The sequence below is a fragment of the Bos indicus x Bos taurus genome, chromosome 26, assembly GCF_003369695.1.
Source record: "Bos indicus x Bos taurus breed Angus x Brahman F1 hybrid chromosome 26, Bos_hybrid_MaternalHap_v2.0, whole genome shotgun sequence".
Lineage (NCBI taxonomy): Eukaryota > Metazoa > Chordata > Mammalia > Artiodactyla > Bovidae > Bos > Bos indicus x Bos taurus.
In genome coordinates, this window is record NC_040101.1 from 2,638,542 (window position 1) to 2,665,710 (window position 27,169).

The 27,169-nt window shown below is 50.8% G+C and overlaps 1 protein-coding gene across 1 annotated transcript; it reads left to right on the forward strand.

Annotated features, from left to right (window-relative positions):
• Positions 1-378: 378 nt before the first annotated feature.
• C26H10orf143 (chromosome 26 C10orf143 homolog) lies at positions 379-26,301 on the forward strand. Its single transcript, XM_027528823.1, has 4 exons — positions 379-543; positions 15,393-15,566; positions 15,658-15,720; positions 25,765-26,301. Exons 1-4 carry the CDS (start codon positions 475-477, stop codon positions 25,792-25,794), a joined length of 336 nt encoding a protein of 111 aa, XP_027384624.1. The 5' UTR covers positions 379-474; the 3' UTR covers positions 25,795-26,301.
• The last annotated feature ends 868 nt before the right edge of the window (positions 26,302-27,169 follow it).

Sequence of the window (27,169 nt, forward strand, 5' to 3'; positions counted from 1 at the left end):
GCAGACGGGGCTCAGGGACCAATCACAAGAGGAGAGGCGGGCGCTCCTCCTGCCGATCGCAGGCCCGAAGTCGAATCGTGGCGAAACCCTAAACAGGTTCTCTGGAGCCCCAAGGCCGACACAGTGACCGGAGAAGAGACAGAATCAACGACCTAGGGCAGTGACGGTGACCGGCGAAATGACAGAATCAACGACCTAGGGGAGTGACAGTGACTAGAAAAGTAACAGAACCAACGACCTAGGGAGGAAATCCCCTCATCGCCTCAAACTTCTGGCTTCCGCTACTCCAGCCTGTCGCCGCGCCAGCCAGAGCTCGCGAGTTCCTGGCGGCGCCCCGCCCCCAGCACTTTATTGGCTCCCTTGGGGCACGTGCGCTAAGAGGGCGTGGCCTCGGCAGCCCGGGCTGGGCCGGGAGGGCGGCACCTGACCGCTATCGGCGGCTGGAAGGCCCGGCCGCCTGGGGCCTGGGGTCGCATGGACACCCTGGCGCTGGGCCGATGGCGACGGCGGAGGCCTGAGGATCTGCAGGTCCCGGGGGACGCGGTGAGTCCCCCGGGGCCCGGGCCTTGCGAAAGGGAAGACGGCAGCGCTGGGCAAACGCCCACCGGGTCTGGCGACTACTGGCGCCTGAAGCAGGAGGAGGCCGGGCCCAGGCGGGCTGCGCGCGCCCGCTTGGGCGGAGCGTAGTGGGCGCGGCCTGAGTGGGGCCGACCGCCTCTCAGGCCGCGCCTGCGCAGAGTTGCGGGCCCGGGCGGGCCGAGCGCACCCGCTTGGGCGGAGTGCAGTGGGCGGGGCCTGGATGAGGCGGCCCTCTCCTCAGACTGCGCCTGCGCAGAGATGCGGGCCAGGGCGGGCGGTGTGCGCCCGCTTGGGCGGGGCCTGGGTGGGGCGGGTCGCCCCTCAGGATGCGCCTGCGCAGAGATGCAGACCCGGGCACCTTGGTGTCCTGGAAACCCAGGGCTGGTCACATGGTTCAGGGCTGCAGCGGAGGCCTCAGAGGTTCAGTGTCCAAAGTCAAGGGTCCTCCCGCCTTCTGCGCGCAGCTGTTCCTGAGTCAAACCGCCACGTGCAGGCGCTGGGCTGGGTGTAGTATGGGTGCCAGGCCAGCCGACACTCCAGTCGTTTGCTGCGAAAGAGCAGGGTAAGAGGTGATGGGTAATGGGAGGGTCCCTAATCAAGCTCGGGGTGGGTGCATCGTCGAGACTATGCGAGGCTTGAAGGGAAAATTAGTGTGGGTAGGAAGTACGTAGGGAACCGACAGAAGCCCTGTGGGATTGGGATGAGGGCAGAGCCTCTGAGCTGCGCTGTTGTCCAACAACTCTGCCTGCGAATCGCCGGTTCTGATTTCGTCTTGTTTACTTCAGGGATCCCTCTAAGAGCAGCAGCCATGTGCCGCCATACCGAGCAACAGAATTATTTATATTCTTCTTCGACTCCTCCCGGCTCCATAAGCATGGCATGTGCCTTCCCAGTTAGTACAGGCAACCTTTTTCTCCAGTGTTTTGCACAGCCTGTCAGGAGTGAGGCGCTTTCTCCCTTGAAGCCTCTTTCTTCGCTGCCCGCTGCCTGACCGTGAGCTAGTCTCACTTATGTTCTTGATGCAGCACCCCTCCACCTGGTGCCACCTCAGGGCATAGGCTAAGCTTCTGTAACAGGGAGACTTCACACCATCCCGGCTCAGACCTGAGGGGAGTTTGGTTCTGTGCATAGCAGTATGGAGGTGAGCCCAGGGCAGTGGAACAGTTCGGTCCAGTTCAGTCGCTCAGTCGTGTCCGACTGTTTGCGACCCCATGGACTGCAGCAGGCCAGGCCTCCCTGTCCATCACCAACTCCCAGAGTTTACTCAAACTCACATCCATCAAGTCGGTGATGCCATCCAACCATCTCATCCTCTGTCATCCCCTTCTCCTCATGCCTTCTAGTGGTACCCAGATCAAAGACATCCACGCACCCAGTCTCATTCTGTCCGTGGCTTCAGCAGCCTCCTGTCCTCCAGACACGTGTGTGTTCAACCTCTCAGCTGTATCTCGTTCTTTGCAACCCTGTGCATTGTGGCCCGCCAGGCTCCTCTGTCCATGGGATTTCCTGGGCAAGAATACTGGAGTAGGTTGCCTGCTTCAAGGGATCTTCCTGACCCAGGGATCGAACCCATGTCTCTTGTGTCTCCAGCATTGGCTGGTGGATTTTTTACCACTGAGCCACCTGGGAAGCCCCATCCTCCAGACGGTGGGAAGTAAATAGGAAAGTGACACGATCATCCTGACATTTAAAGGGCCACCCTTTCCCCAGAGCAGCTTTGTGGGAAATGAAGGGGATGGTGGTCAGAGGGGAGGCACAATATATAGATGGTGAGAGGTGTCAGAGGCTCAGCCTGAGGGGAGTGTAATGGCAGCACACACACGTGGCTGTGGGTTTTGGAGGAAGAGCCGGCAGGTCTTGCTGGTGAGTGGGTGTGGCAGGGAGTGTGAATGGGGGAGTCCAGGTGACCCCCAGGGTTGTGGCTCGAGCTCCTGGGTGTGCAGTGGTGCTGTCACCGCAGGAGGGGACATCTTGGAGACATTTAGCTGAGGTGTGGCAGATTCTGCCAGTCCTCCAGTGGCCACCATGTGGGTTATCAGTTTCACAACAGCCTGTTGGGATGCCCATATGACCAACGAGGAAACTGAGGTACAGAGAGATGAATCAACTAGCAAGTGGTGGTTAGTTCAGTTCAGTTCAGTCGATCAGTCGTGTCCGACTCTTTGCGACCCCATGAATCCCAGCATGCCAGGCCTCCCTGTCCATCACCAACTCCCGGAATTCACTCAGGCTCACGTCCATCGAGTCAGTGATGCCATCCAGCCATCTCATCCTCTGTCGTCCCCTTCTCCTCCTGCCCCCAATCCCTCCCAGCATCAGAGTCTTTTCCAGTGAGTCAACTCTTCGCGTGAGGTGGCCAAAGTACTGGAGTTTCAGCTTCAGCATCATTCCCTCCAAAGAAATCCCAGGGCTGATCTTCAGGATGGACTGGTTGGATCTCCTTGCAGTCCAAGGGACTCTCAAGAGTCTTCTCCAACAACACAGTTCAAAAGCATCAATTCTTCATCGCTCAGCTTTCTTCCCAGTCGAACTCTCACATCCATACATGACCACAGGAAAAACCATAGCCTTGACTAGCTGGACCTTTGTTGGCAAAGTAATGTCTCTGCTTTTGAATATGCTATCTAGGTTGGTCATAACTTTCCTTCCAAGGAGTAAGCGTCTTTTAATTTCATGGCTGCAGTCACCATCTGCAGTGATTTTGGAGCCCCAAAAAATAAAGTCTGACAGTGTTTCCACTGTTTGCCCATCTATTTCCCATGAAGTGGTGGGACCGGATGCCATGATCTTCGTTTTCTGAATGTTGAGCTTTAAGCCGACTTTTTCACTCTCCACTTTCACTTTCATCAAGAGGCTTTTTAGTTCCTCTTCACTTTCTGCCATAAGGATGGTGTCATCTGCATATCTGAGGTTTTTGATATTTCCCCCGGCACTCTTGATTCCAGCTTGTGCTTCTTCCAGTCCAGCATTTCTCATGATGTACTCTGCATAGAAGTTAAATAAGCAGGGTGACAATGTACACCCTTGACGGACTCCTTTTCCTATTTGGAACCAGTCTGTTGTTCCATGTCCAGTTCTAACTGTTGCTTCCTGACCTGCATACAGATTTCTCAAGAGGCAGGTCAGGTGGTCTGGTATTCCCATCTCTTTCAGAATTTTCCACAGTTTATTGTGATCCACACAGTCAAAGGCTTTGGCATAGTCAATAAAGCAGAAATAGATGCTTTTCTGGAACTCTCTTGCTTTTTCCATGATCCAGCGGATGTTGGCAATTTGATCTCTGGTTCCTCTGCCTTTTCTAAGACCAGCTTGAACATCGCGAAGTTCACGGTTCACATACCGCTGAAGCCTGGCTTGGGGAATTGTGAGCATGGCGTCACTAGCGTGTGAGGTGAGTGCAGTTGTAACTACCGCAAGTAGTGGTCGTAGGCCCTAACCCCACCAGCGCCCTCCAGAGCTTGTGTTCTTAACCACCGGGCTATACAGCTTCCTCCGGGGGCTTGTGGAACTAAAACGTGAGACTTGAAAACGAAGTCCAAAGTTGGCCGTAAACTGATGAAAGGTATGATGCGCCGGACTGTCAGGGGTGGGAGCCATAGGTCACTGTTGATCTGAGGAAACAGGAAAGGCTTAGTAGAGGAAACCTTGAGTGATCTTTCAGGTTGGAGTTGGTGGGATGAGGTGCCCAGGCTGAGGCTCCAGCACTTCCAGACTGTTACCAGACAGGATGAGGGCGTGCAGTGCTGGGGTGTGTCCTGTCTCCTGACCTGATAGAGTCCTCCTTTACGTTGCATTGTTTTTGCAACATTGTTTTTGTCCTAGTTTTTGATCTGACAATCTGGCTTGAGCTTCATAAAGTAGCCATGTTCTTCCCTCCATTTTCCACTCTCGTTCTCCGTCTCTCTCATACACACCTGTTCAGAGTTTGGCTACTCGGGAAGCATGAGTCCCTTCGTACCTCTGTGACAGCCCAGTGGCTCTGCACCCTGTGTGCTAAAGCCAGCAGAAGAGATCAGGAGCTGCGGCCACCAGGACCGTCTCTGGAATGAGGATTCTCATGAGCCAGGGCCAGGAGTCTCTCCTGTCCTCTGGGGAGTGTCCTGATGATGGTGAGGTCAGTGAATGTGGTGGCAGTTACACAGCAGTAGTGCTTATCCTTTCTGTTGCATAGACTTTTTACAAATTCTTTTTCTGAGCACCTACTGTGTACCAGCACTGTTCTAGGCTCTGGAAGAAGAGAAGTGAGGCCTTGCTTAGGTTGACCCTGTGACTGGGCATCCAGTGCCTGGCTCCTTGCAGTCCCTAACCACCACACTCACCGCACCTTTCAGAATGGAAATGTCAACCCAGACGCCCAAAAATTCATGTCTACGCCTCAGCATTCTATCTCCCTAAAGACTCTTTTTCCAAAAAAGCTCTGTAAAGAGTAGGCTCTCTGGGCAGAGTACTGGTTGCCCACAGAGTTACCATTTCCAGTGCACTTCAGTCTTTTGTATATTCTTATTTCCATCTGGTTTAATTTTTGGTTTTCTTCCTGAAGGAGTTACTTTAACATACATTCTCCGGTGGCTCAGATCTGCCTGCAATGCAGGAGACCTGAGTTTGATCTCTGTGTTGGGAAGTTCCCCTGGAGAAGAGAATGGCAACCCACTCCAGTATTCTCAAAGCTCAGGTTGTTACCACCGGCTGTAAGTCAGAAGTCCCCACCACCCCCTCCTTAGATCCAGTGACCTCTGGAGCCGCTCATAGAACTGCGGCAGCCCTCGACTCACCAGATGATGAATTATCTGTAAAGGGTATCGAAAGATGTGAGTCCACAGCCGTGGGAGGCACATGGAAGACGGGGTCCGGCCCAGAGGAGCTCTGTCCTCCTGGGGCCCGGCCACACGCCGCACCGGCTCCCGGTCCTGTCCTGAAAGCACGCGGAACCCCTCTTTCTTGGGTTGCACGGCGGCCTCTGTGATGCAGCTTCTGTCCCCTCCCCACTCCCCAGAAATTGGAGGGTGGCACTGAAAGTCCCAAGCAGCTCCTCTTGGTTCCTCAGGCAGCCAGTCCCCCCAACCCCCTCAGGTGCCTGCCAAAAGTCACTTCATTCGCGTGAGTAACAGGGCACCCATTCACCTTTATGGCTCTGAAGTGACCTCAGGAACCGAGGACTAGAGACTGCGTGTTGCGACAGAAAATACCCCCATTGTCCTGGTTGCTTAGAAATTCCAGGGGTTTGGGGACCTGCAGTCCAGAAACCTGATGTATCTTAAAAATACATTTTGGTCACCTGAATGACTGTATATATGTGTGTGTGTCTGTGTGTAATGTACGTAGTTTTTATATACATATCAGTTCAGTTCAGTCACTCAGTCGTGTCCGACTCTTTGCGACCCCGTGAATTGCAGCACGCCAGGCCTCCCTGTCCATCACCAACTCCTGGAGTTCACTCAAACTCAAGTCCATTGAGTCAGTGATGCCATCCAGCCATCTCATCCTCTGTCGTCCCCTTCTCCTCCTGCCCCCAATCCCTCCCAGCATCAGAGTCTTTTCCAATGAGTCAGCTCTTCGCATGAGGTGGCCAAAGTACTGGAGTTTCAGCTTTAGCATCATTCCTTTCAAAGAACACCCAGGACCGATCTCCTTTAGAATGGGCTGGTTGGATCTCCTTGCAGTCCAAGGGACTCTCAAGAGTCTTCTCCAACACCACAGTTCAAAAGCATCAGTTCTTCGGCGCTCAGCTTTCTTCACAGTCCAACTCTCACATCCATACATGACCACTGGAAAAACCATAGTCTTGACTAGACATATATACCTATATAAATAAATAAGTATATATATAATAAATGGGAGTTTTGCAGATTTGTATCCTAGTGAAGTTCACTCTGGAAGTGCACAGATGAGTGGTTTTAGTGTAGTATGGAGTTGTGTAAACACCATCACAACCTGATTTCAGGACATTTTCATCACCCCAAAAGAAGCCTGGTCCCCGGTCCTGCTGCTCCCCCACCCCTGAGCAGCCACCAGTCCACTTTCTGTCTTCTGCTGACTGTCCTGTCCTGGCCATCTCATGTAAATGGAACCACACAATATTTGGTCTCTTGTGACTGGCTTCTTTCACTTAACGTAAGCGGTTCATCCATATTGAAATACATATCAGTATTTTATTTCTTCTTGTCGCTAAATATTGCATTGTATGAATAATGCCACATTTTATTTAAGCATTTCTCCGTGGATGGGTGTTCGGGTTGCTTGCTCTTCAGGGATTTCTGAGGAAGGCTGCTGTGAACATCCAGGTACAGGCTTTCCGTGTGGACGTGTGTTTTCATCTCCCTTGGGCAGGTGTTTCGCTGTGGAATTGCAGAGTTATTAGGTAACTCTGTGCTTAGCATTTTGAGGAATCACCAAACTGCTCTGCAAAACAGCTGCCCTATTTGAATTCCCACCAGCAGCAAATGGGGGTTCTGTTTTCTCCACGTCCTTGCCAACACTTTTTTGGATTATAACCATTCCAGTGGATGGGACATGGTATCCCGTTGTGGTTTTGATTTGCATTTTTGTAATGACTAATGATGTTGAACATCTTTTCATGTACTTACTGACCATATGTATATCTTTGTCAGCAGAATTCCTATTCATATCCTTTGCCTGTTTAAAAAATTGTGCCATCTTGTTGAGTTGAAAGACTTCTTCATATATTCTGGAGACAAGTCCATTAGCGTGCATACAGTAAGCAGTTTTGGATATTGACGAAATCCAGTTTATGAATTTGTTTCTTTTATGAGTCATGCTTTTGGTGTCGTATCTAAAAAATCTTTGCCAAGCTCAAGATCACAGAGATTTTGTCTTATGTTCTCCTCTAAAAATTTAATGTTCTCTGCTCTTACATTTAGCTCTCTGATCCATCCCAAGTTCATCTCTGTGTGGTTAGGGCCCTGAATTCCTCTTTCTGCATGTGGATAGAGTTACGCCAGCACCACTTCTTATGAAGGCTCTTCTTTCTCCGTTGCGTTGTCTCAGCAGCCTTGTCAAAAGTTAGTTCACGGTAAACGGAAGGGTTTATCCTGGACTCTCGTTTCTGTTCCATTGGTCTCTGTGTGTGTCCTGTGCCGTTACTGCACTATCTTGATTACTGTAGCTTATGTTAAGCTTTGATATATTTTTCATGCATTTTTCAGTTTTTAGTGCTTCTTTAATACATGTCTCAGTCTTGTCTCCCCAGTTTGACTTAACGCACGCTGAGCCCCAGGTCTGGCATTTCCAGTCATTGGACTTCAGGCAAGTTAGCTGGGGTTGGTGGACTTCACCTTCTTCACGTGCAGAATAGAAGTAAAATGCCCTGCTTTGGCAGCACAGGGCTCTACTTTGCTACTGAAATAACAAATATAGAAACACTCCATGCTGTAGTTTTTTTTTAATCATTGCAAGGACAGTTACTAGGTCCCACCTGTGGTAAATAGATTTTTTTATAATTTAGGTTTATACTGTCCTTGTAAATCATGCATGCAAAATTAGTGCTCAGTCTAGAGTGTGTGTTTATGTCTTTTCATTTTCATTGGAAGTCAAAGAGTGGTTTTTCTTCGCTCTCCTCCACCACCTTCCTCTGGGGAGCCAGCTTTCATGGAGTCACAGTGGTGCCCACGGCTTACCTCGCTTGTCTCCTCATCGGTTGCTTTCTCTTTCCTGAGCAGGACTTGGTCTGGGGTGTGGACGCAGGTCCGTGCCCGGGACGGGGAGGAGTCTCCTGGAAAGGGCAGCTGATGATGCACAGCGTCCCGACGTTATGGTCCCTGTGGCTGAAGTCCCAGGGCACCTGGCCACACGGGGTTGAGAGTAGGCACCCTTGCTTCTGCTGGTTTCTGTGGTTCGGTCTGTGCTGCAGAAAGCAACACCCCCAAGAGCGCAAGGTCATTTCCAAGCGACTGTCCCCGAGGGGGGATCTCTGCACGCTTTCTTCCTCGGCGACAGTCTGCAGGCCTCTTCAATCCTGCTCTTCAGCCCTAGCGGTTCTGTCTCAGAGCTGGTGGATGTCCGTGTCAGCTGCTCCAGCCAAAGTGAACTTTCTTTACTGTGACAGAGATTAAACTAGACTAGAATACCTCACTCAGCAACTTTCTGATAACTGGGACTCAGTCAGCATCACACATTTATGATGCAAGTGATCTTTAGAATAAATTCCACTGGTCAATAAAAATCCTTAAAATACCTTCAAATGAAAGATGAGATTATTGTGCGTGTATGTGTGTAGTTGGAGAGTTACCTTTAATTGCATTACCAACTCTGACAATTTACATTGGTATTCTAACTTAGAGTATATGTGCTTAACATATATTAGCGTATATATTACAAGTGCTTGACTTAAGGCTTTTCAAGAACCTGCCACTTCCTTGCTGTGCCGACTGAAGAGAATTCACAGGGTGTTTCTGTCAAAGCACTCAAGGAAGTTGGCCTCTTCTTTCTTTACCCTCCACGTTCTGTTTGTGTGCAAAGTCGGGAAACGGGTTTCCAGAGGGGGGTCCTGTCAAGGGTCTTCTCTTACTCAGCTGTGTTTCTTTTTCAGCTCTTCTCTGGCGAGATTGCTGCTTGATAGATCTTCTGTAGGTGTTAAGTAACGGGGTCTTTGTGTTTATTCAGGATTTGAATTTTGTTTACACGGCGCCAGAGCCATTTGTTGTTGTTTGGTCATGTCTGACTCTTTGCGACCCCATGGACTGCAGCACGCCAGGCTTCCCTGTCGTTCACCATCTCCCAGAGTTTGCTCAAACTCATGTCCATAGGGTTGATGATACCATCCAACCATCTCATCCTCTGTCGTTTCCTTCTCCTCCTGTCCCCAGTCTTTCCCAGTATCAGGGTCTTTTCCATTGAGTTGCCTCTTCGCATCAGGTGGCCAAAGTATTGGAGCTTCAGCTTCAGCATCAGTCCTTCCAATGAATATTCAGGGTTGATTTCCTTTAGGATTAACTGGTTTGATCTCCTTGCAGGTCCAAGGAACTCTCAAGAGTCTTCTCCAGCACCACAGTTCGAAAGCATCAATTTTTCGGTGCTCAGCCTTCTTTATGGTCCAACTCTTGCATCCTTGCATGACTACTGGAAAAACCATAGCTTTGACGGTGGATGTTTGTCGGCAGAGTGATATCTATGCTTTTTAATACGCTGTCTAAATAGCTTTTCTTCCAAGGAGCAAGCATCTTTTAATTTCATGGCTGCAGTCACTGTCTGCGGCCAGATGGTAAATCTTCACGTGCCTTGATGAAGGCTGACTGAAGCGTCTCTAGAAGGGAGTGGGGGAGAGCGAGGCATGTAACACACGCGTCCTGGACTTCAGTGCCTCTCAGCCCCAGTTTTCCCGTGGTCCAGGCCAGTCCATGGTAATTGGAATATTTGCCGAGTAAATATGTGAGTCAGTGTCACATATAGCCAGCTTTCACTAATCCCTGTTTAAAGCAGAAAACATGAATGACTTCATCCCCTCGGCCAGCGGAGGGCCCCATGTTCCCTGGAAGAGCCCAGCCCTCAACGACTGGTCAGTGTGGCTCCCCTTCCCCCACCACGTGGGGACCCAGCCCCCGCCACCGGAGCCTCTTGAGGAGTGTCCACTGTGGGTGGCCACAGGTCTGCTGACCCGCTGTGCCAGGTGTTGTTTGACCCCACAAAGAAGTTAGAATCCGTCTAACTCATCAAGAAACATGGAGTGTGAGACCTACTCTAGAAGCACACTTCCTGCCCGTCCACGCCCCTCTGCCCTCCTGTTTGGCAAGCGATGTTCCTCAGAAAGGAGCACGGGGCTGTGATGTGACCGCAGGAGAGTCACATCCTGCGTGTGGATGACACGGGGCACAGCCAGTATCCCCACTTCTCTTTGCCCGATTTTTTCTGGCCGCACTGCGTGGCATGCACGATCTTTATTCCCCGACCCAAGATGGAACTCAGGCCCCCTGCGGTGGTCGCACAGGGGCTTACTCACTGGGCCACCAGGCAAGTCCCGCCCAGATAGTTGGGAGTTGGCAGGACACCCCTTTACACAGCATGCCCCTTTCTGCAATGTGAAAGCTGAGCAGATCCTGAGTAACCGGAGGTCGTGGTCCTTGGTCTTTTCTTCCTCAACCCTTCCATCCGACTCAGGCGGAACACAGAAGGCGGCACCATTTCCAATTACGAAGGCGATTCGTGTGATGATGGCGGTATTTGGCAGTACTTTGATACACTGGAAAATAGCAAGGAAATCAGATTAGACCTGGAAACTAAACTTCAGGGTTACGTAGCAGAGCCTGGCGTTAAATTTAAACCAGAAGGACCCTCAGTAGTCCCTAGGAACGGGCTGTGCGTCCTCTAGGGGAGACAGACGTAAGCTGGGGGGGTGCCGGCCTCGTGTGGACCCAGGTGGCAGGTTGCTGGGGCCCCTCAGCCGGAGTTTTTCCCTGCGGACTTGGGACCACGTCGTGGAGGTAGCGGGGAGCTCTGCTCTCCTCCGCGGTGGTGACAGTGTGTTGGGGGTATTTTACATGGTTCATTTCAGGAGGAATAATGACGATTTAGAAACTCTAGGACATGGTGTCTAGAAGAGGAAGATTCTGGAAAGCCTCTCGGATATGGGAGAGTGAAAGAGAGCAGGAATGCTTGATCGGAGAGAAGCAGCCTCAGAGGTATCCAAGAACCATCTTCACACGTGGGAAGGACTTTTGTCTTACACACGTCAGTCTTTATGTCACTTGGGAGGGAAAAATTAAGATTGTGGAAAGGTGACTTGGCTTATATCCACATTCTAGATGTGTGGTATACACTAAAGCAGGTGCAGGAGGTTTTTTATCTTCATTTTTAAAACTTCATTTCCAAGTAGTTTTAGACTTACAGAAAGGTTGGGGAAAAGCAGCTGTAATATAGAGAATTCACGTGAACAACGTACGTGGGCACAGTACGATTGGCAGGCGGCCAGGCTCGCCTCGTCCCCGGCCGTCGCCCGGCCTCCAGCCATACTCCAGCCTCGCCTGATGTCCCGCTCGCACCCTTTTCCTGTCCTGGATCTCTTCCAGGACCCCACGCTGCACCGAGTCCTCACCCCTCCAGTCACCGACGCGTCCCTCCAGGACCCAACACTGCGCCGAGTCCTCACTCCTCTAGTCACTGACCTGTCCTTCCAGGACCCCACACTGCGCTGAGTCTGCTCACCCCTCCAGTCACCGACGCGTCCCTCCAGGACCCCACACTGCGCCGAGTCCTCACCCCTCTAGTCACCAACATGTCCTTCCAGGACCCCCCCACACTGCACGGAGTCTGCTCACCCCTCCAGTCACCATGTCCTCCCAGGACCCCACACTGCGCCGAGTCCTCACCCCTCCAGTCACCGATGCGTCCTTCCAGGACCCCACACTGCCCTGAGTCCTCACCCTTCTAGTCACTGACTCGTCCCTCCAGGACTCCACACTGTGCTGAGTCCTCACCCCTCTAGCCACTGACACGTCCTTGGTTTCCTGACCCTGGCACGTCTACGGAGCAGCGGTCAGCTATCTGGCAGAAGACTCTCCGTCCATGTGGGTTGTCCAGCATCTTCTGTGATGAGGTTAAGACCTCGTCCTTTCTGGCACGAGTATCGCGAGGTGATGTTATACTTTCTTCGTGCATCTTATGGGGACTGTGATGCCAAGATGTCTCAGTACCGTGATGCTGACCTTGTCTCTGGATGAAGATGGTTTCATACCCTGTAAAGTTACCAGTCTTTTCTTTATAATGAATAAATACCTTGGGGGAGATATGTTGAAACTGCACTTAAATTATATTTAATTTATAAATTAAATTATAACTATTATAATTATTTATTATAATTAATAAATACCTTGGGGGAGATACGTTGAAACATGAAAATATTTGTTGAAACTATATGTAAAACAGTTTTATGTATAAAACTGAAACTTTGTAAATTAATAAATACCTTGGGGGAGAAAGCATATTTCTTCTTAAGCCTTTGCCTTCTGAGTTAGCATCTATTAGTAAATCTTGCCTAAAATACATTTCACTGTGTGTTTACTTCATGATGATTTTGTCTTTCCCTCATTCATTTAACACTTACTAATCTTTTTCCTGGTGCCCTTTGATACACGACTGTCACTGTACAGTATTGACCTGTACTACAGAATTTTTCCACTTTCCCTCTCCCTTCATCTCTCGTGTTTTAGTGGAATTACTTCCACCATGTTAGAGGACATAACGTTTGCACATTTGTCTGTCAGCCTAATTCCACCTTTATTTTAAATTTAGTCTGAGATGTACATCTTAGTACCTTCAGATGCTTACGAAAAATCCTTACCCTGGAATTTCCCCAGTCATCACTGGTTAGTTAGATGAAGCTTACCCTCACATAGAATCCTCTGGAAGGGCTCACGGCTGTAGTGGTCTCTAAATTCACCTATGTTGAAATGCTATTTCTGTAACCTTGACATTTGAAGGACAGCATGTAGATTTTACATTCTTGGTCTGTGTTTTCTCTCACTGAGTTTGAAAAGCGTGTTTCTCCATCGTCTCACTCACGTGTTGCCTTGGAAAGCCTGATGCCGTTCCAGTTCCTTTTCACCCTCATGGACCTGCGCGCCCAGGGGCTTTGAGGATTTCGTCTTCATCTTTGAAGTCTCCTGGTTTTATTAGGATGTCTCCGTGTTGCTCATTCCGGGTTAATTTTCCCAGGCGCCGTGTGAGCCTCCATTTTGAGCTTCAGTCAGTCTCCTCTTTCCATGAAGCTTTCTCGGGCTACAGTTTTCAGCCTTAGCATTGCTGTTACTTTGCTTTCCTCTTTGCGGAACTCTGACTCAGCGAACATTTCTTGCTGCTTTTTCTTCCCTTCCTGCTGCTGCCCTTTTTTAGCCCCCCTGTTTTCTTTATGCCGTTCTCCTTCTCTTGACTGTGCTCCTGCCCTTCTTTGGTGTCCTCTGTTAGTTTTCACTTGAAGTTATCCCCTTCAGTGCACTTTATAGTTTATACCTCGTTTCCCTCCACTGCTTTCCCGAATCATCCAAGTCTCTCTTGGCTTCTCCCCATTTTTGTCCTTTCTGTTTTTACATCGCTAATTCAGGGTGGTTTTTCATATCCTCACATGTTTTTTTGAGTGTCTAACTATGTTTTTAAGAGTATTACAGTCTCCTTTTGACTCATGTCTTTTTCAGGAGGAGTTTTTGTGTTTTGGGGTATTTTTACAGATTGCCGTTAGGCACCTCCGCTGTGGGTGTGGCTGAGTGCAGGTGGAGCAGGCGTCTGCTGCTGGACGGGGTGGCGGTGAGCCCCCTGGTATGACGGGCACCCTCACTTGCCAGACCCCAAACTTGCCCTCTCTCTCTTTCTCCTCGCCACCACCCAGCCCCAGGGGCACTGGCCCGCCCCTTTGCCCATGCCCCTCCCAGGAGCTGAATTCGGAGGAGAACCTCTGTAAGTGCTCTGTCCATTTTCACTGTGCAGACTTCGGAGCCCCGGCCCGCCTCTGGGCTCTGGGGGCTCAGGCTCCTCCTCGCTGCGCATCCGGGCGCCTTTCCCTCGCTGGTGACCCTGTCCTGTCCCGCTCACAGCATCTCCTCCTGCCCTTCTCAGGGCAGGGCCACGTTGGAGGTGTGGTGTGGGCTGGAGCGGAGGGGACCTGCGCTGGGATCCTGGCTTTTCTGTCCCCCTGGCCATATTCTCCAATGTCTGCATTCTCCGATTCAGGTTGTGCCCGGGTGTGGTTCTGCAGCAGTGACTGTGACCTTTCTGGACTTCCTTATGTTTGGGAAGGACTGTGGCACTGGGTGATGGGGGACTGGCTGCCCTGCCCTTGTCTCAGCCTCCCGGAGCCTGCACTGTATTTACCCCAGGGCATATTCTCTGGTTTGGGGGCTCAGAGGTCAGCATTTACCATTTTCCTCCTCAGGTATCTATCTTAAGACATGTTAGTTAGGGAGGAGTAAAACTAGCACTCGACACCAGGTTTCTATATTAGATAAATCCATGAAATAAAAAGCCCATTTAGAAAATAATGAATATAATGGAATGGATCGTGAACAGATTTGGCGCAAATCATGACGATGGTTTGCCGGTGACTGAGGAGGGTGTGGGACCACCTGTGAACCAGGGGTGTTTCCTGACTCTGGCGGGCACCGCCCAGCAGCGGGGACCCAGGACAGGGTGGACCTTCTGTCCCCTACAGAGGCCTCCTACCCATCTGCTCTGTGTCGCGGAACACATCCTTACCCCTCGGAGCACAGACTGGGAACGTGGAGAGACAGCCATTTCCTTCAGCTTTGGAAGGCTGCTTCTGTAATTCGTCTTTAGTTCACGGGAATGCCAACGTCACATGCCTTTCCTGCAGGTTATCCCTTATGGGCTGTGTGTGCAGCTTGTGAAATAAATAAAACCAGCCCACTCCTCAGTGTCAGGAAGACAAAGAATTATCCACATGGGATTATTCATATCGTATTAAGGAAGCACATAGCTTGATATTGTGTTAAGAAAGTACCTACCTGGCAAAAGTATCGTAGCGCATGACTAGATTCTTGAACAAAAATTTATAGGTTTTGTACATTCTCGGTAAACCAGTCACAACAGTTTATTATAAGAATTTTGACCAAAATTGCTTCAAATGATTATTTTAAACTTGTAAAGCTAAGTAAATATCAGACTGTGCTGGAAGTAATGAGGTTAAGTGATGGTGGTTATTCCTGGAAGATAAAGTTGGAAGTTGTCTCTCCCAACGTCCTATAAACTTTCTGAGCTCCTCGGGGGTCTGTGTTTGCAGCGAGGTTCTCAGAGGCAGATTCAGTCAGAGCGCCGTGTGCTTTCCGAGGCCATCTAAAGTGAGACTGTCGTTGCAGAAGCGGTTGTGCAGGAGGCTGGACGCCGCGGCGCCCGAGCGGGACTGCCCCCAGCTGAGGGTGCGCATCCCAGTGTCCGGGGGCAGCGAGGAGCCCGAGTGCCTGGATGCCCAGCGCAGAGGCCGCCTGCTGTCACCATGGCCCGACAGCGGCCAGGGCCGACCAGGCGTGGGGGTAGGTTCCTGCTCCCACCAGACCAGCCTTTACCTGCTCAGTGTGAATCACCGCTGCCCTGGCTCATCCGTGGCTGTGATTTGTTGAACAGGGTCCTCTGGATGGCGGAAGGATCCGGGCCCAGCCTTGCCCGAGGTGCATCGCGGGAGAGTCTGTAAGTGCATTCCCCTGCTCGCTGTGACGTGAAAGACCTGTCCTTAAATCCTGGATCCGTAGGACAAGGGTGGTAGAAACGGCCGTTTCGTTCCTAAGGAAGAGGGGTGTAAATTGAAAGGTACAGGTTGGTTTTCTGAGCATTCTACTCGGCTGCAAACTGATGTTCTTCCAGCTTCAGACTGAGACTACAAATTGAATATACATTTTAAATTCTTTCTAAAAACAGGGTTTAGAGAAGGGAACAGGTCCTGGAAATGGTTAAAATAGAGCTAATTTGCGGACATCTTAGAGAAATGTCCTTAACTCATTTACTTACCCAAATGGGAATCGGTGTTGCTTTTTCTTTCCCCTCCTTAAGCTTTTCTTTCCTATTTGCATACACTTCACATAAACCCAAAATTTCAGAAGGATAAACAGCATTCACACCATTAATTCAAGGGAATGGGACGTCTTAGTGTCGCCAGAGTCAGATTCTCAGTCCCCTGTGCTGGGCAGAAGATCAGGAAGTGTACGATGCTGCTGTTCAGTTGCTAAGTCGTGTCTGACTCTGCGACCCTGTGAACCCCGAGCACGCCAAGCTTTCCTGTCCTTCACATTAGCATCATGATACCTTTGTTCCTAAATTTGGGCTTGTTCTAATAATAAGAGCTTTGAAACCTCTATAATTCTTTTTTTTTTTTTAATTTTAAGCTTGCAGTCTTCATATTGCAATAAAATAGAATTGTGTTTAATTTCCACATAGAAACCAGGAGCGTGTGTGTGTGTGTGTGTGTGTGTGAGTGAGTGTTTTCAGGATTTCCCCCTAAAGATCTTTAGAGGAAACTCTGTGCTGCTTTTGATCAGCAAACATTTGAGTCAGTAAATTGCAGAGTTTTCATGTGGTGCATTGTGGGTGACTGTTTTGTAGGGGAGGCAGTGATTTTGTTTTAAACAAAGGCCAGCCAACATGGAGCCTTTGAAGTCCTTAGATAAGTACGAAGACCAAGGCCAGGTAGACCCGCCCATGGAGATGTGCCTTCCTACTTTCGTACTCCATCCTCAGGAAAATTTCCGCAGGTCCTGTTGCATTTCGTGGTGTGGAGGTGGTGGTGGTTTAGTTGCTAAGTCATGTCTGACTCTTGAGACCCTGTGGGCTGTAGCCCACCAGGCTTCTTTGTCCATGGGCTTCTCCAGGCAAGAAGACTGGAGTGGGTTGCCAGGCCCTCCTTCAGGGGAATCTTCCCGACCCAGGGATCGAACCCAGGTCTCCTACATTGCAGGTGATTCTTCAACGACTGAGCCACCAATAATCCTGCATAATGTTAAAACTAAGATCCAGCAACGTAAACTGTATTTCGGTTGATTCATGTAACTGCCAAACGTGCCCTGGATTGTGATAATTAATATTATGACCCCACTATGGGTAGAGTGCATTATGCTGGTGACTAACTCCAAACCTTCCTCGTTCTCGTCACATTTCCATGGAATGTGTCTTTCAAATCCCCCATCTGTTGGGCAAACAGTTGGAACGTAATACGGATTCTTAATGCTCCAAGAGGTTGTCTTCTGGCATGAACAGCTTAAAGGAAAAAAAAAAATTTGGCTCAAGCAGCTGATTGGATCATTTAAGCTAATGTTCTGTTTGAACAACAGCACCTATTTGATTAGGGTTTTCCTTCCCTTGTGATTCCCCAAGCTTGCCTCTGTATGTTTCCTAGGAGATGAATCTGTGCGTGGAAAACCTATATTGATATGTAAATATATAATTTTTCTCTCTAATGCTCGATATTCTTTTCATCTAAATTTTCAGAAAGTGACTTTAAAAAATCAGTTTCCCTTTATTTGTAGTTATTCTCAATAAAATTTCACCCAGGCTTGGGTGATTTAATATTTACACCCACTATTTCTAAAAGTCTTATGTAAATAAAGATTGAAATGTGAATTTGAAAAGTCACACCTCTTGATATTTGAACAGACTATAGCTGCATATATCTTCTTTTTCTAATAACATGGCTAGTTTCTCTCTTAAGCTTTTAAAATAATAAGACACTATTTTTGTATTCCAGAACATCAAGAGGCTCAGTGTTAAATAAAAAGCAAATAGTATTTTTAGAAATGCAAGATCCCAGGGAGAAGCGCTTAACAGTAAATCACCAATGGGCAGCAATTCCAAATTTCAGAAGACTTCATTAAACGAGGGGTTCCGCTCACGGGTGCGCCCGACTCACACGGAAGCCTGCCTGTCCAGGCCCGCCGTTCCCGTGGCTGATGCCGCTGGTGAGCTTGGCTCAGAGAGCAGCAGGGGTCACGCTGGGGGTTGTGTGGGAGCCCTGTGTGTGCGTGCTCAGTCGCGTCGGACTTCGTGACCCCAGCGAGTGTAGCCCACCGGGCTCCCCTGTCCATGGAATTCTCCAGGCAGAAATACTGGAGTGGGTTGCCATTTCCTTCTCTGGGGGTCTTCCCGACCCGGAGATTGCACCCACGTCTCCTGCATTGGCAGGCAGATTCTTCACCATGGAGCCCCTGAGAACCCCACGGGGAGTCTCTGACAGGAAGCTTGCTTTGGTGTCTCGGTGAGCTGGATGCTTTTCCCTGAGAACCTCCTCGGGTCCCCCTTCTCTGCTGTGTTTCTGACCGCAGCAGGTATCAGCTGACCCAGTTGGTTCTGCTCAGAATTCTCACGTGGCCGTCTCAGCTCACCGCCTGGGCCTGTTGTCTTTCTCCCACGAAGCTTTTCCTGATTGTTATCGTGAGTCCTTGCAAGGACTTTTCCTGTAGACCTTCTCCAACTCACTCCCCAGGCTGACACACGAACCTCCCATTTGGCCCGTTGCAGCTCACTGATGATGTCTTAGGGTGATCAGTGTTCAGGTTCAGCTCCTAGTACACGTTATTATTAAGAAGCAGCTCCTCGTCACCCCGCTCATGGTACTGACAGCTGGGGTGAGGCCATCCCTGATTCTTGGGACGTGGTGTTATGTCATTCAGGGTGTCCGCTCTGCCGCCCAGTGGGTGGCCCTCTGCTGTGCACCATCCAGACTACAGGGTCAGGGCGCTGGTCTCCACCTGCAGGAGGCTCCTTTCCTTCCTTGAGTGCTCCCAAGGCTGGGCCTGCCATGCAGCCTACTTCCTTCTTTGCTCAGCTCAGCAGTCTTGGCCCAGGGGCTCATGGTAGCCAAGTGTGCCATGAAATCATGCTCTTCTTAGAAATTCTTCCCATTAAATGCATCCTCGTGAGGCTGTGAGAGGTCTGCAGGATAACCACATGAAAATGCTTGGAAGGGGCATTATCAGGCTGGAAGCCACAGGAAGAACGGGTTCAGGATGCTGGCCAAGGGGGAGTGCTGCCTCGTCAGCACCCCTTTTTCTGAGTGGCACCTGCCGCTGGTGTGCTGCAGCTCCTCAGGGAGGGGCCACTCCCAGACTTCATGGGTCAGCGTGGCAGTCACCCTCGGCGCCGTTCCCTCCTCTCGTCTCCCGAGACTCCAGGCAGCCTCCCCGCCCCTCCTTCCAGGGTCCCAGCTCCTGAGGACTTGGCCCCCTCGCTCCCAGCTCCTTCTGGGTGGCAGCCCTCGGGCTCTGCGGTCACCCCATCTCTTCCCTTTATCCTCCCAGCTGCCCCCAGGCTGGGAGGGGGGCCCCTCCTGGGGGAACACGTGCCTCCCTCCCCCCGTGGATCCTCTTTTCTTCCGTCATCTGTGACGCTGAAGCCCACATTCCTCACCTGAGTCTCTGTTCTGACTGGACCCCACCTGGGCTAACCAGCTAAGGAGTGGACAGATCTTCCTGAGAACAGAAAGCCTGCAGTCTTTAACTAGGCCTGGGGTCTTGGTCGCCCAGCAAGCTCAGCATCTGGGAGCCGGTCCCCTCTGCTGGAGTTTATCTCAGGTTCTGACTTGATGGACGTGAGTCTGAGTGAACTCCGGGAGTTAGTGATGGACAGGGAGGCCTGGCGTGCTGCGATTCATGGGGTTGCAAAGAGTCGGACACGACTGAGCGACTGATCTGATCTGATTGAGTTTTTACCCAAGCCGATAGTGAGTTACTACGTGAGAGCCAACATGCAAAATGATGTTTTTGGTTTTGGGGACCCCGCTGCTCCCAATCCCCAACAAATTGGTTTGGCTAACAGCCTGTTCATTAGTGTTGAGGGCAAAAACTAGGGAAGCATCTCAGTGAGCTTCTACGTTATTCCCTTTTTGACACTGAAACCCATTTCCTGACAACAGGCCAAGTCCTCAGGAGCTGGGACCCTGGAAGGAGGGGCGGGGAGGCTGCCTGGGGTCGGGGGAGACGAGGGGAGGGAACGGCGCCGAGGGTGACTGCCCCGCTGACCCGTGAAGTCTGGGGGTGGCCCCTCCCTGAGGAGCTGCAGCACACCAGCGGGAGGTGCCACTCAGAAAAAGGGGTGCTGACGAGGGCTGGGAGAAGAGAGGTGGGCGATGTGGGGACAGAAGTGGAGGGCGGGGGGCGGGAGGGGTGGTCCCGGGGAGGGGTCCCCAGCCTACCGTTGGGGGCGGAGGGAGGTGCCCCAGGATGGTCATTCTGATTCCAGATGGATGCCTGTTTCCCCTGTACTACATCTTATCTCCACACAGGTGACCTTTAAAGTATTTGCTCTATTTTATTTACCTGTCTGTCTCATTAGCAACTGTTCCCTGCATCCGCAGCATCTATAAATACTGCCCTGACCCAGGGGCGGGGGAGAAGCCGGTGCAGACAGGAGTTTCTGTCCCCCTGCCTGTGGTGATGGGGGCAGTGCCACCTGGCTTGGGGGTCAGGCCCAGAGCCAGGGCCGGGGTGGGCACGGCAGACTCTGATGTGGATTAACACAGATGCGTGCGCAGCAGGTCACTCTCTCTGTTTCAGCAGCAGCTAGATCTAATCAGCCCTTTATCCATACGTCCTGAGAGAAGACAACAGTCACAGAGGGATCACCGGGAATTTCACTGATCATTCCTTAGGAAACAGAGTGCCCAGTGCACTTCCCCGAGGTTCAGCAGGGACCCCAGCGGTCAGCGGTCAGGTTGCTGATAAGGAACGCGGTCCACGGGGCCGGGTGACCGGCCCGCCCCACGCTGTGGTCAGTGGGGAGGCCGGGCCCCGAGCCCGCAGTGTAGGCCTCCTGTGCCCGCTGTCCCGGCTGGTCTGTGGCCCCGTCACTTCTGCACCGGGCACGGCGGCGGCCCGCTCTGATGCGCTCAGACAGCTGTGAGGCCGCAGGGCTTCGTGGACGTCCTTCCCAGAACCGTGAGGGCTTTGTGGCCAAGACAGGGCTGAGTCCTCCAGACGGTGGGAGAGGCAGCGGGCCAAGGAGGAGTCTGGCTGTGTTGGTGTAGTCAAATAGAGGAGTTTGCATAGACTTGCCGACAGAATCTTCCGATAGAATCTCTGACAATAAATGTTTCCTCTGAATATGGATGCCAGAAAATTAGTTAAAAAAAAATTTTTTTTTACTGTGTTGTTGAGATCATTTCAGGTTCTGAAGGAGTAGAGAGCCTTCAGGTGACTAAAGAACCAAACTAAAACTTTTTTCTCTGGGGATAAAATGTTATACTATGAGGAGACAGTGAAACGGATTTTCACAGAAAAGCTAGTATTTTTTTTTAAATGGAGTTTAGATTTCCTGCAAGCGTGTGGGACTAAATTAATGTATGCTACAGATAAGGACATTAAGTACGTTGTTAATCATGTCATAAATGAAGAGAGAAGCAGGACAGCAGATGCAGACGTGCTCTCCTGAGGCTTTGTCAGGACTTGGCTTTGCTGGGTTTGGTCCTACAGTCGGCTCGCAGAGATGTGTGCAGAACGCTTGGGCGCTGTTTGCTTAGCAGAAAGCCAGAAACCACATCCACACCTGTCAGGAGAAGAGATAAGTGGCTCAGTCGCTCAGTCCTGTCTGACTCTGTGACCCCATGGACTGCAGCCCGCCAGGCTCCTCTGTCCATGGAATTCTCCAGGCAAGAATACTGAAGTGGGTTGCCGTTTCCTTCTCCAGGGGATCTTCCCCACCCAGGGATCAAACCTGGGTCTCCTGCACTGCAGGCAGATGCTTTACCAACTGAGCCAACGTAAGTGGATTGGCATGTATTTATTCAGTAAATATACACTTCAGTGAGAATGGATGACATTTCACCTGTGGCATTTTATCTCATAAGCCACGTGATGGTTCGTGTATATTTGTTACATTGCTGTCTGTACTTTTTTGTATTCCTGAAAAGGCCTGGTGAGTCTTGGACCTGACGTATCTGCATGTCTGATGTATCATGGTGAAAGAGGATTCTGGAGAGCTGCTGGAGAGAAACCACTGATGGCCATGAGGGAACAGTGCTTTGAGTGACAGCAGACCACCCGTTAGTCACAGACGCCAAGGACCTTGGAATGATGCTCTGCGATGCTAAGGGGACTGTCCCGTGTGAATACGTGTCTGTAACATGCTCAGAGCTGGGAGACCAGTGCAGTGGGAATTCCCTTGCCCTCACGGTAATTCAGTTGCCAGAACTAACTCCAGAAGAGAGAATCCCAATGGAATAATTTGGGAAAGTTCTCAAAAGCTACCATCCCAGATGGTTTTATAGTTTAAAAGAAATTCTACTTAAAGGAACATACAGATGACTTGCTTTAGAAAAAGAACTACATTGTTTGATCAAAGGAGGAAAAAAACAAATCAAACTGTCATCTTAATAGAGGCAGCAACTGCTCAGTTACTCCAAATCCCACTCAAGATAAAACCATAAATAGAGGGCTTACCCTGGTGATGTTGAAAGGTCTCTGCACTTAGGGGGAGTGTTTCTTTGGATGAAGAGAGAAGCAAATTTGTTTGCCATCACCACTTCTGCTTAGTAGGGTCTCTAACTCAGACAGTTAAACAAGGAAGAAGAAACAATGGTTATAAGAATTAGAAGGGGAAGAAAACTAAATTGTTATTTCCTGACATCATCTACATAGAAAATCCAAGCAAATCTGCAGATAAACTATTAAAACTAATATTCAGCAAGATTGTTGACCATAAGATGAGCTTGCAAAAATAGGATGGAGGAGGAGATAGAGATATTGTGCTCTTTATCCAGTGGAATATTAGCCATAAAAGAGGGAGATGCTGCCATTTCCAGCAACATGGATGGCATCTGGGGGCGTTGTCCTAAATGAAATGAGTCAGACAGAGAAAGACAGATTCTGTCTTACACATGGAATCTTCAAAACAAAAAAAGGCTCACAGATTGGTGGTTGCCAGCGACAGTGCGTGAGGGGTGGGAGCAATTGGTGAAGGGAGTCAAAAGGTAAAAATGAAAACAGCAACAAGAATCTGTTTTAAAAGCGGCGGCAGCAGTGGGTAAGTGGGCCCTTTAAGCCCCTCAGACTCTTTGCAGAGCAGGGTCCTCAGACCTCTTAAGGGTCAGCATCTCTGCTGAGGAGCCAGGCCGTCCCTCCCTTCCAGCCCACGGTGGTGAGTTTGAGATAACACGAATTTATGCACAAGAACAGCCTGAGTGGATTTTGGAGAGTGTCCTCCAGGCCTGCCTTGGAAGTCCAGGAAAGTTGTGTGTACAATTTTTTTTTAGTTTTAAACTCAAGGCTTTTCCTGGAATATACATGCATGTTTATACCCTATTTTTAGAGTTGCCTGTTTGTCCACAGCTCCTCTGTGAAGCTCTTGATCCTTGCGTGTCTGGGGCAGGAGTGTTGCCCATCACAGCACTGTGGCAGGGGGGCCCACCCCTCAGAATCCCGGGCCTGGGCTCGTGCTTTCCTCTTCCCTCCCAGCCTGAGCCCCTGACTCAGCCTCCGAGGAGCAGAGACGGTCATGGGGTGTCCCCTTGCTCTAGCCCACCTCCCCCTGACTCCCGTGCCACCCACGTGTCCTTCCCCTGGTCGAGATGCATCGCTTCCCAGGCTTGATCCCTTTGGACATACTTGGTAGGAGACTGAGAACAGCGTGCTGGCTGCTGTTCTGAGCTGCTCGCCAGAAGCTGCTGCTGGGCACCGATAAGTCCTAAGCCTTGTCCCCACCATCCACTTCCGCCCCAGAAGGCTGTCTGTGGACTGGGCTGGGACGGGCTCCAGCGCCTGGGAGCGTCAGGACCGTCCAGCGTGGAGGCAGAACCTGCCCTCAGGGTTCCAGTCTTCTCTTTCCCTGGTGTGTGCTCTGCACGCCTCCAGCTGCTGCAGACTTACACTGACCAGCAAGCCTTCGTAACAAGGTGGAAGGCGAGGTTCAAATAGAGAATCGTGGACTCTGTTGGAGCTCCATGCTGGGATCCGGTGCAGTGAGGGAAAGCTGGCCCCTGGCCCACCCTGTTCCCAGCCCAGGCCCTGTCTTGACTGACAGGAGGCCTTAGGCACACAGACGTGTCCTTTCCCATCCGCATTCCACTCCCACCTCCCAGCAGTGGACCTTTCAGCCTGCAGCAAGCATGTCAGAGAGGGTCTCTGATCTTAGGAGAGGACACCTGGTGGGGAGGCTCTCCCAGCCAGGGGACAGGCTCCGGAGGGGACGGGACCTGGAGGGTGGGGCGGGGGGCATCCATGGAGAGGTGCAGCCAGAGGAGGTCCTTCAGAAGCTGCGACCCAAGGCAGAGAGAGTGCTGTTGAAATGAGACAGCTTCAGTGGAGGGGGGACTCATAGGTGGTAATTAGGGGAAAAATGCCATTTTCATGGATTCTAGTGGACTTGAGTTACCATCTAAGGTCCTTTAGTTTTAACCTGAAAGAGCCTCATCAGTATTTCTTGTAGGGTAGGTCTGCTAACGACAGGTTTTTTGTTTTTGTTTATCTGGGAGTGTCTTAATTTCTCATTTTTGAAGGATAGTTTTGTTGGATACAAAATCCTTGGTTGACCTTCAGCACTCTGAATTGGGCTGAGAAATCAGCTGTCAATCTTGTTGAGGATCCCTTGAGCTTGATGTGGCATTTCTTTCTTTCCACTTTCAAGACTCCTTGGGTTTTGACAGTGTTACTCTAAAGTACCTAGGTGTCTTTTTGGACCTTACTCTCTTTTGATCCCAGTGTTAGAAACAAAACAAAACTCTCTTCAAGAAAAAAAAAAAAACACTCTTCTCTTGCTTGGTGGAAAAATACTGAAACTGTTTTATCAGAAGTGTCGTTATTTCCCACCATTGCGTTAATATCGCTTCTCAAGCCTGCTCAGCCAGGCAGTGGACATACGGCTTGCCAACAGTGAGACTGACGTCTAAGGCACAGCTGTCCTCTTCCTTCGTGACTTTATCAGATCGGGCTCAGTGCCCAGACCCTCCATCAGACATGGCTCCAGTGGCTGGTCCCCACCAGTGGCCGCCTCAGAGTCTGGGGACACGAGACCTCACTTCTGCATCAGGGACAGGGGTCTAAGCTTGGAGAGGGACATCGGCAAACTGGGCCCTGGGGAGAAAAGCCTGAGGATTTGGAAAATGCGGTCGTGTCAGGGGATGGAGACTGGGTGAGAGGTTTGAGTGAGTGGTTCCTGCGGGTTCTTTTGTGGAGGAGAGTCTAGGTTTGGTCCTCTCTTTGTCCGTGTGTCTGGTTGTCCCGTGTCCTGTTTTTTCTGCCTCCAGTGTGTCTCCAGACAAACCCCATCCAGGCAGGGTGGGGTGGGGTGGGCTGGCTCAACGAGACATCTCAGCACTTCTGTGTGAAGGTGGGGAGGCAGGAGTCTGCTCCAAGGGCAGGGAGGCCAGGCCCGAGTGGGATCCTCGAGAAGCTGGGTTACCTCCCGCCCCGGGCCCCCTGCGAGGAGCCTGCTGCAGTGCACTTGTGCTGAATCCATATTCAGTATTCAGACATCATTAGAAAAAAAACTATGGATTTATAAATGATTCTTTCATTCTCTTTTTTCCCCTCTCATAGAACTGTAGGAGAGAAGTAACATTTATCGAGAACATTCTATGTGCCAAGCACTGTAGGAAGCACTTTAAATATCTTAATTATGGTATTTTATATATGTTCTGTAAATACGTGCTTAGCTCAGAGTGTGTGTCAGCTCAGCCGATTGAAAGGCAGAGCTCAGTGTTGTGAACCTGAAGCCAAGGTAGGTTCCTTCCCACGACGCCCTGTTTTCTCATTGTAGGGACACTTTAACCACACGGAGGACCGGTAGAGGACCGCGCCGGGAGAGGAAGGGCGCAGTCATGGTTTCGAGCCCTCGTGCAGCGGCAGATGTGCTCCCCTGGCTGGACCTGGCACCCCCTGTCCCCACAGCAGCCGCCGTGCTCCCAGCGGGAGGTCCCGCCTCCTCACTCCAGAGCCAGAGAGCCTGCAGACCTCGCTCCTCCCGCAGCTGCCTTCCCAGCGCAGCCTGCTGGGGAAGGTCATGGCTTTATTTGAGAGTTGAAAGTATCCGGCATCAAATGTCGTGTGCGGTTTGAGAGTCCACGTCCAAATGGAAAGCCCAGCTCCGTACTTCTCTGTTGTTTCGAGGGTGTATCCAGAGCTGCTTATGTGTTCTTTTTTAATTAAAAGTCTTATTTTTATATTGAAAATGCTCTGTAATTTTACACTGAATTTTCCTAAATGTTAGCATCCAATCTGTTCTGTGTGATTTCCCCAACTGAAGTTACCAGGTGCAGGGCCACTTTTATATTAAAATGGGAGTTTCTTATCTTCTCTCGGGTTTTCAGTGTCTGGTCTGACTGTGGAGACTGGCGTGCTCCCTGGGGTCTGCAGGCTCCTCCAGGATGCCCTTGTCACCTCGAGACGGGTCCCAGCGAAACCCCAGGCGGCAGCTTGTTCACAGGCCCTCTCCCCTCCCACCCAGCTCTCCGTGTTTCCTGGGCCGTCCACGTGGCCGTGTCCTCTGCCAGCAGCCGGCCCGCAGCATCCACATTCAGAAGCCTGATCTGTAGGCGATCGTGGTGTGCAGTCATGGGCGAGGGGTTCAGGCTGGACAGACGAGGCCAGAAGACAGGCTGCAGAAAGGAGATGGGCAAACCCCGTCTGTAGGACGGATTACCTGCAGGCACAGGGTGCTGCCAGGCCGCAGGACGGAAAGCATTTTCTGCCCCCAGCGTTTTTGGAGCCACTGGACAGTGAACCCCAAATAAGCTCGCAGAGCTGTGACCGGATGAAGCAAGGTCCAGGCCACAGGAGAGAAGGAGCTGAGATTCGAGGCCTTAAAAAGACGTTTTTAAAATGCGTTAATTTGCTTCTCCTCAAAATGAGATCGACATCTTCATTTGTATGGAAGACATGAAGGTGCTCAGATCCCAACCTGGTGTTTTGTGTATAAGCTCTTCCTTTTCCCCCCAGATCCGTGGGGAGAGGGGGTGTCCACATAGGTACAGCGAGTGTTTGGTCACTGAGACGGCACACGGGTCACCCCAGCCATTTACATGGACTGAAAGCTTTTGGGGGAGAAGAAGCCCCTGTGCAGCATCTGGCCTGGTGCAGGACAGCCACCCCTGCGGGGGAGCCAGGCGGACTCACCTCCCCACGCCCGCCAGCATCTCCGCCTCACTCTCAAGTATGCAAGGGTC

What these genes read in the sequence shown, in the direction of transcription:
- C26H10orf143 (XM_027528823.1), top strand. Translation starts at nt 475, where the DNA reads ATGGACACCCTGGCGCTGGGCCGATGGCGACGGCGGAGGCCTGAGGAT. An exon ending in TGCAGGTCCCGGGGGACGCG is followed by an intron (nt 544 to 15,392) that starts GTGAGTCCCCCG and finishes CTGTCGTTGCAG; the next exon opens with AAGCGGTTGTGCAGGAGGCT. An exon ending in AGGGCCGACCAGGCGTGGGG is followed by an intron (nt 15,567 to 15,657) that starts GTAGGTTCCTGC and finishes TTTGTTGAACAG; the next exon opens with GGTCCTCTGGATGGCGGAAG.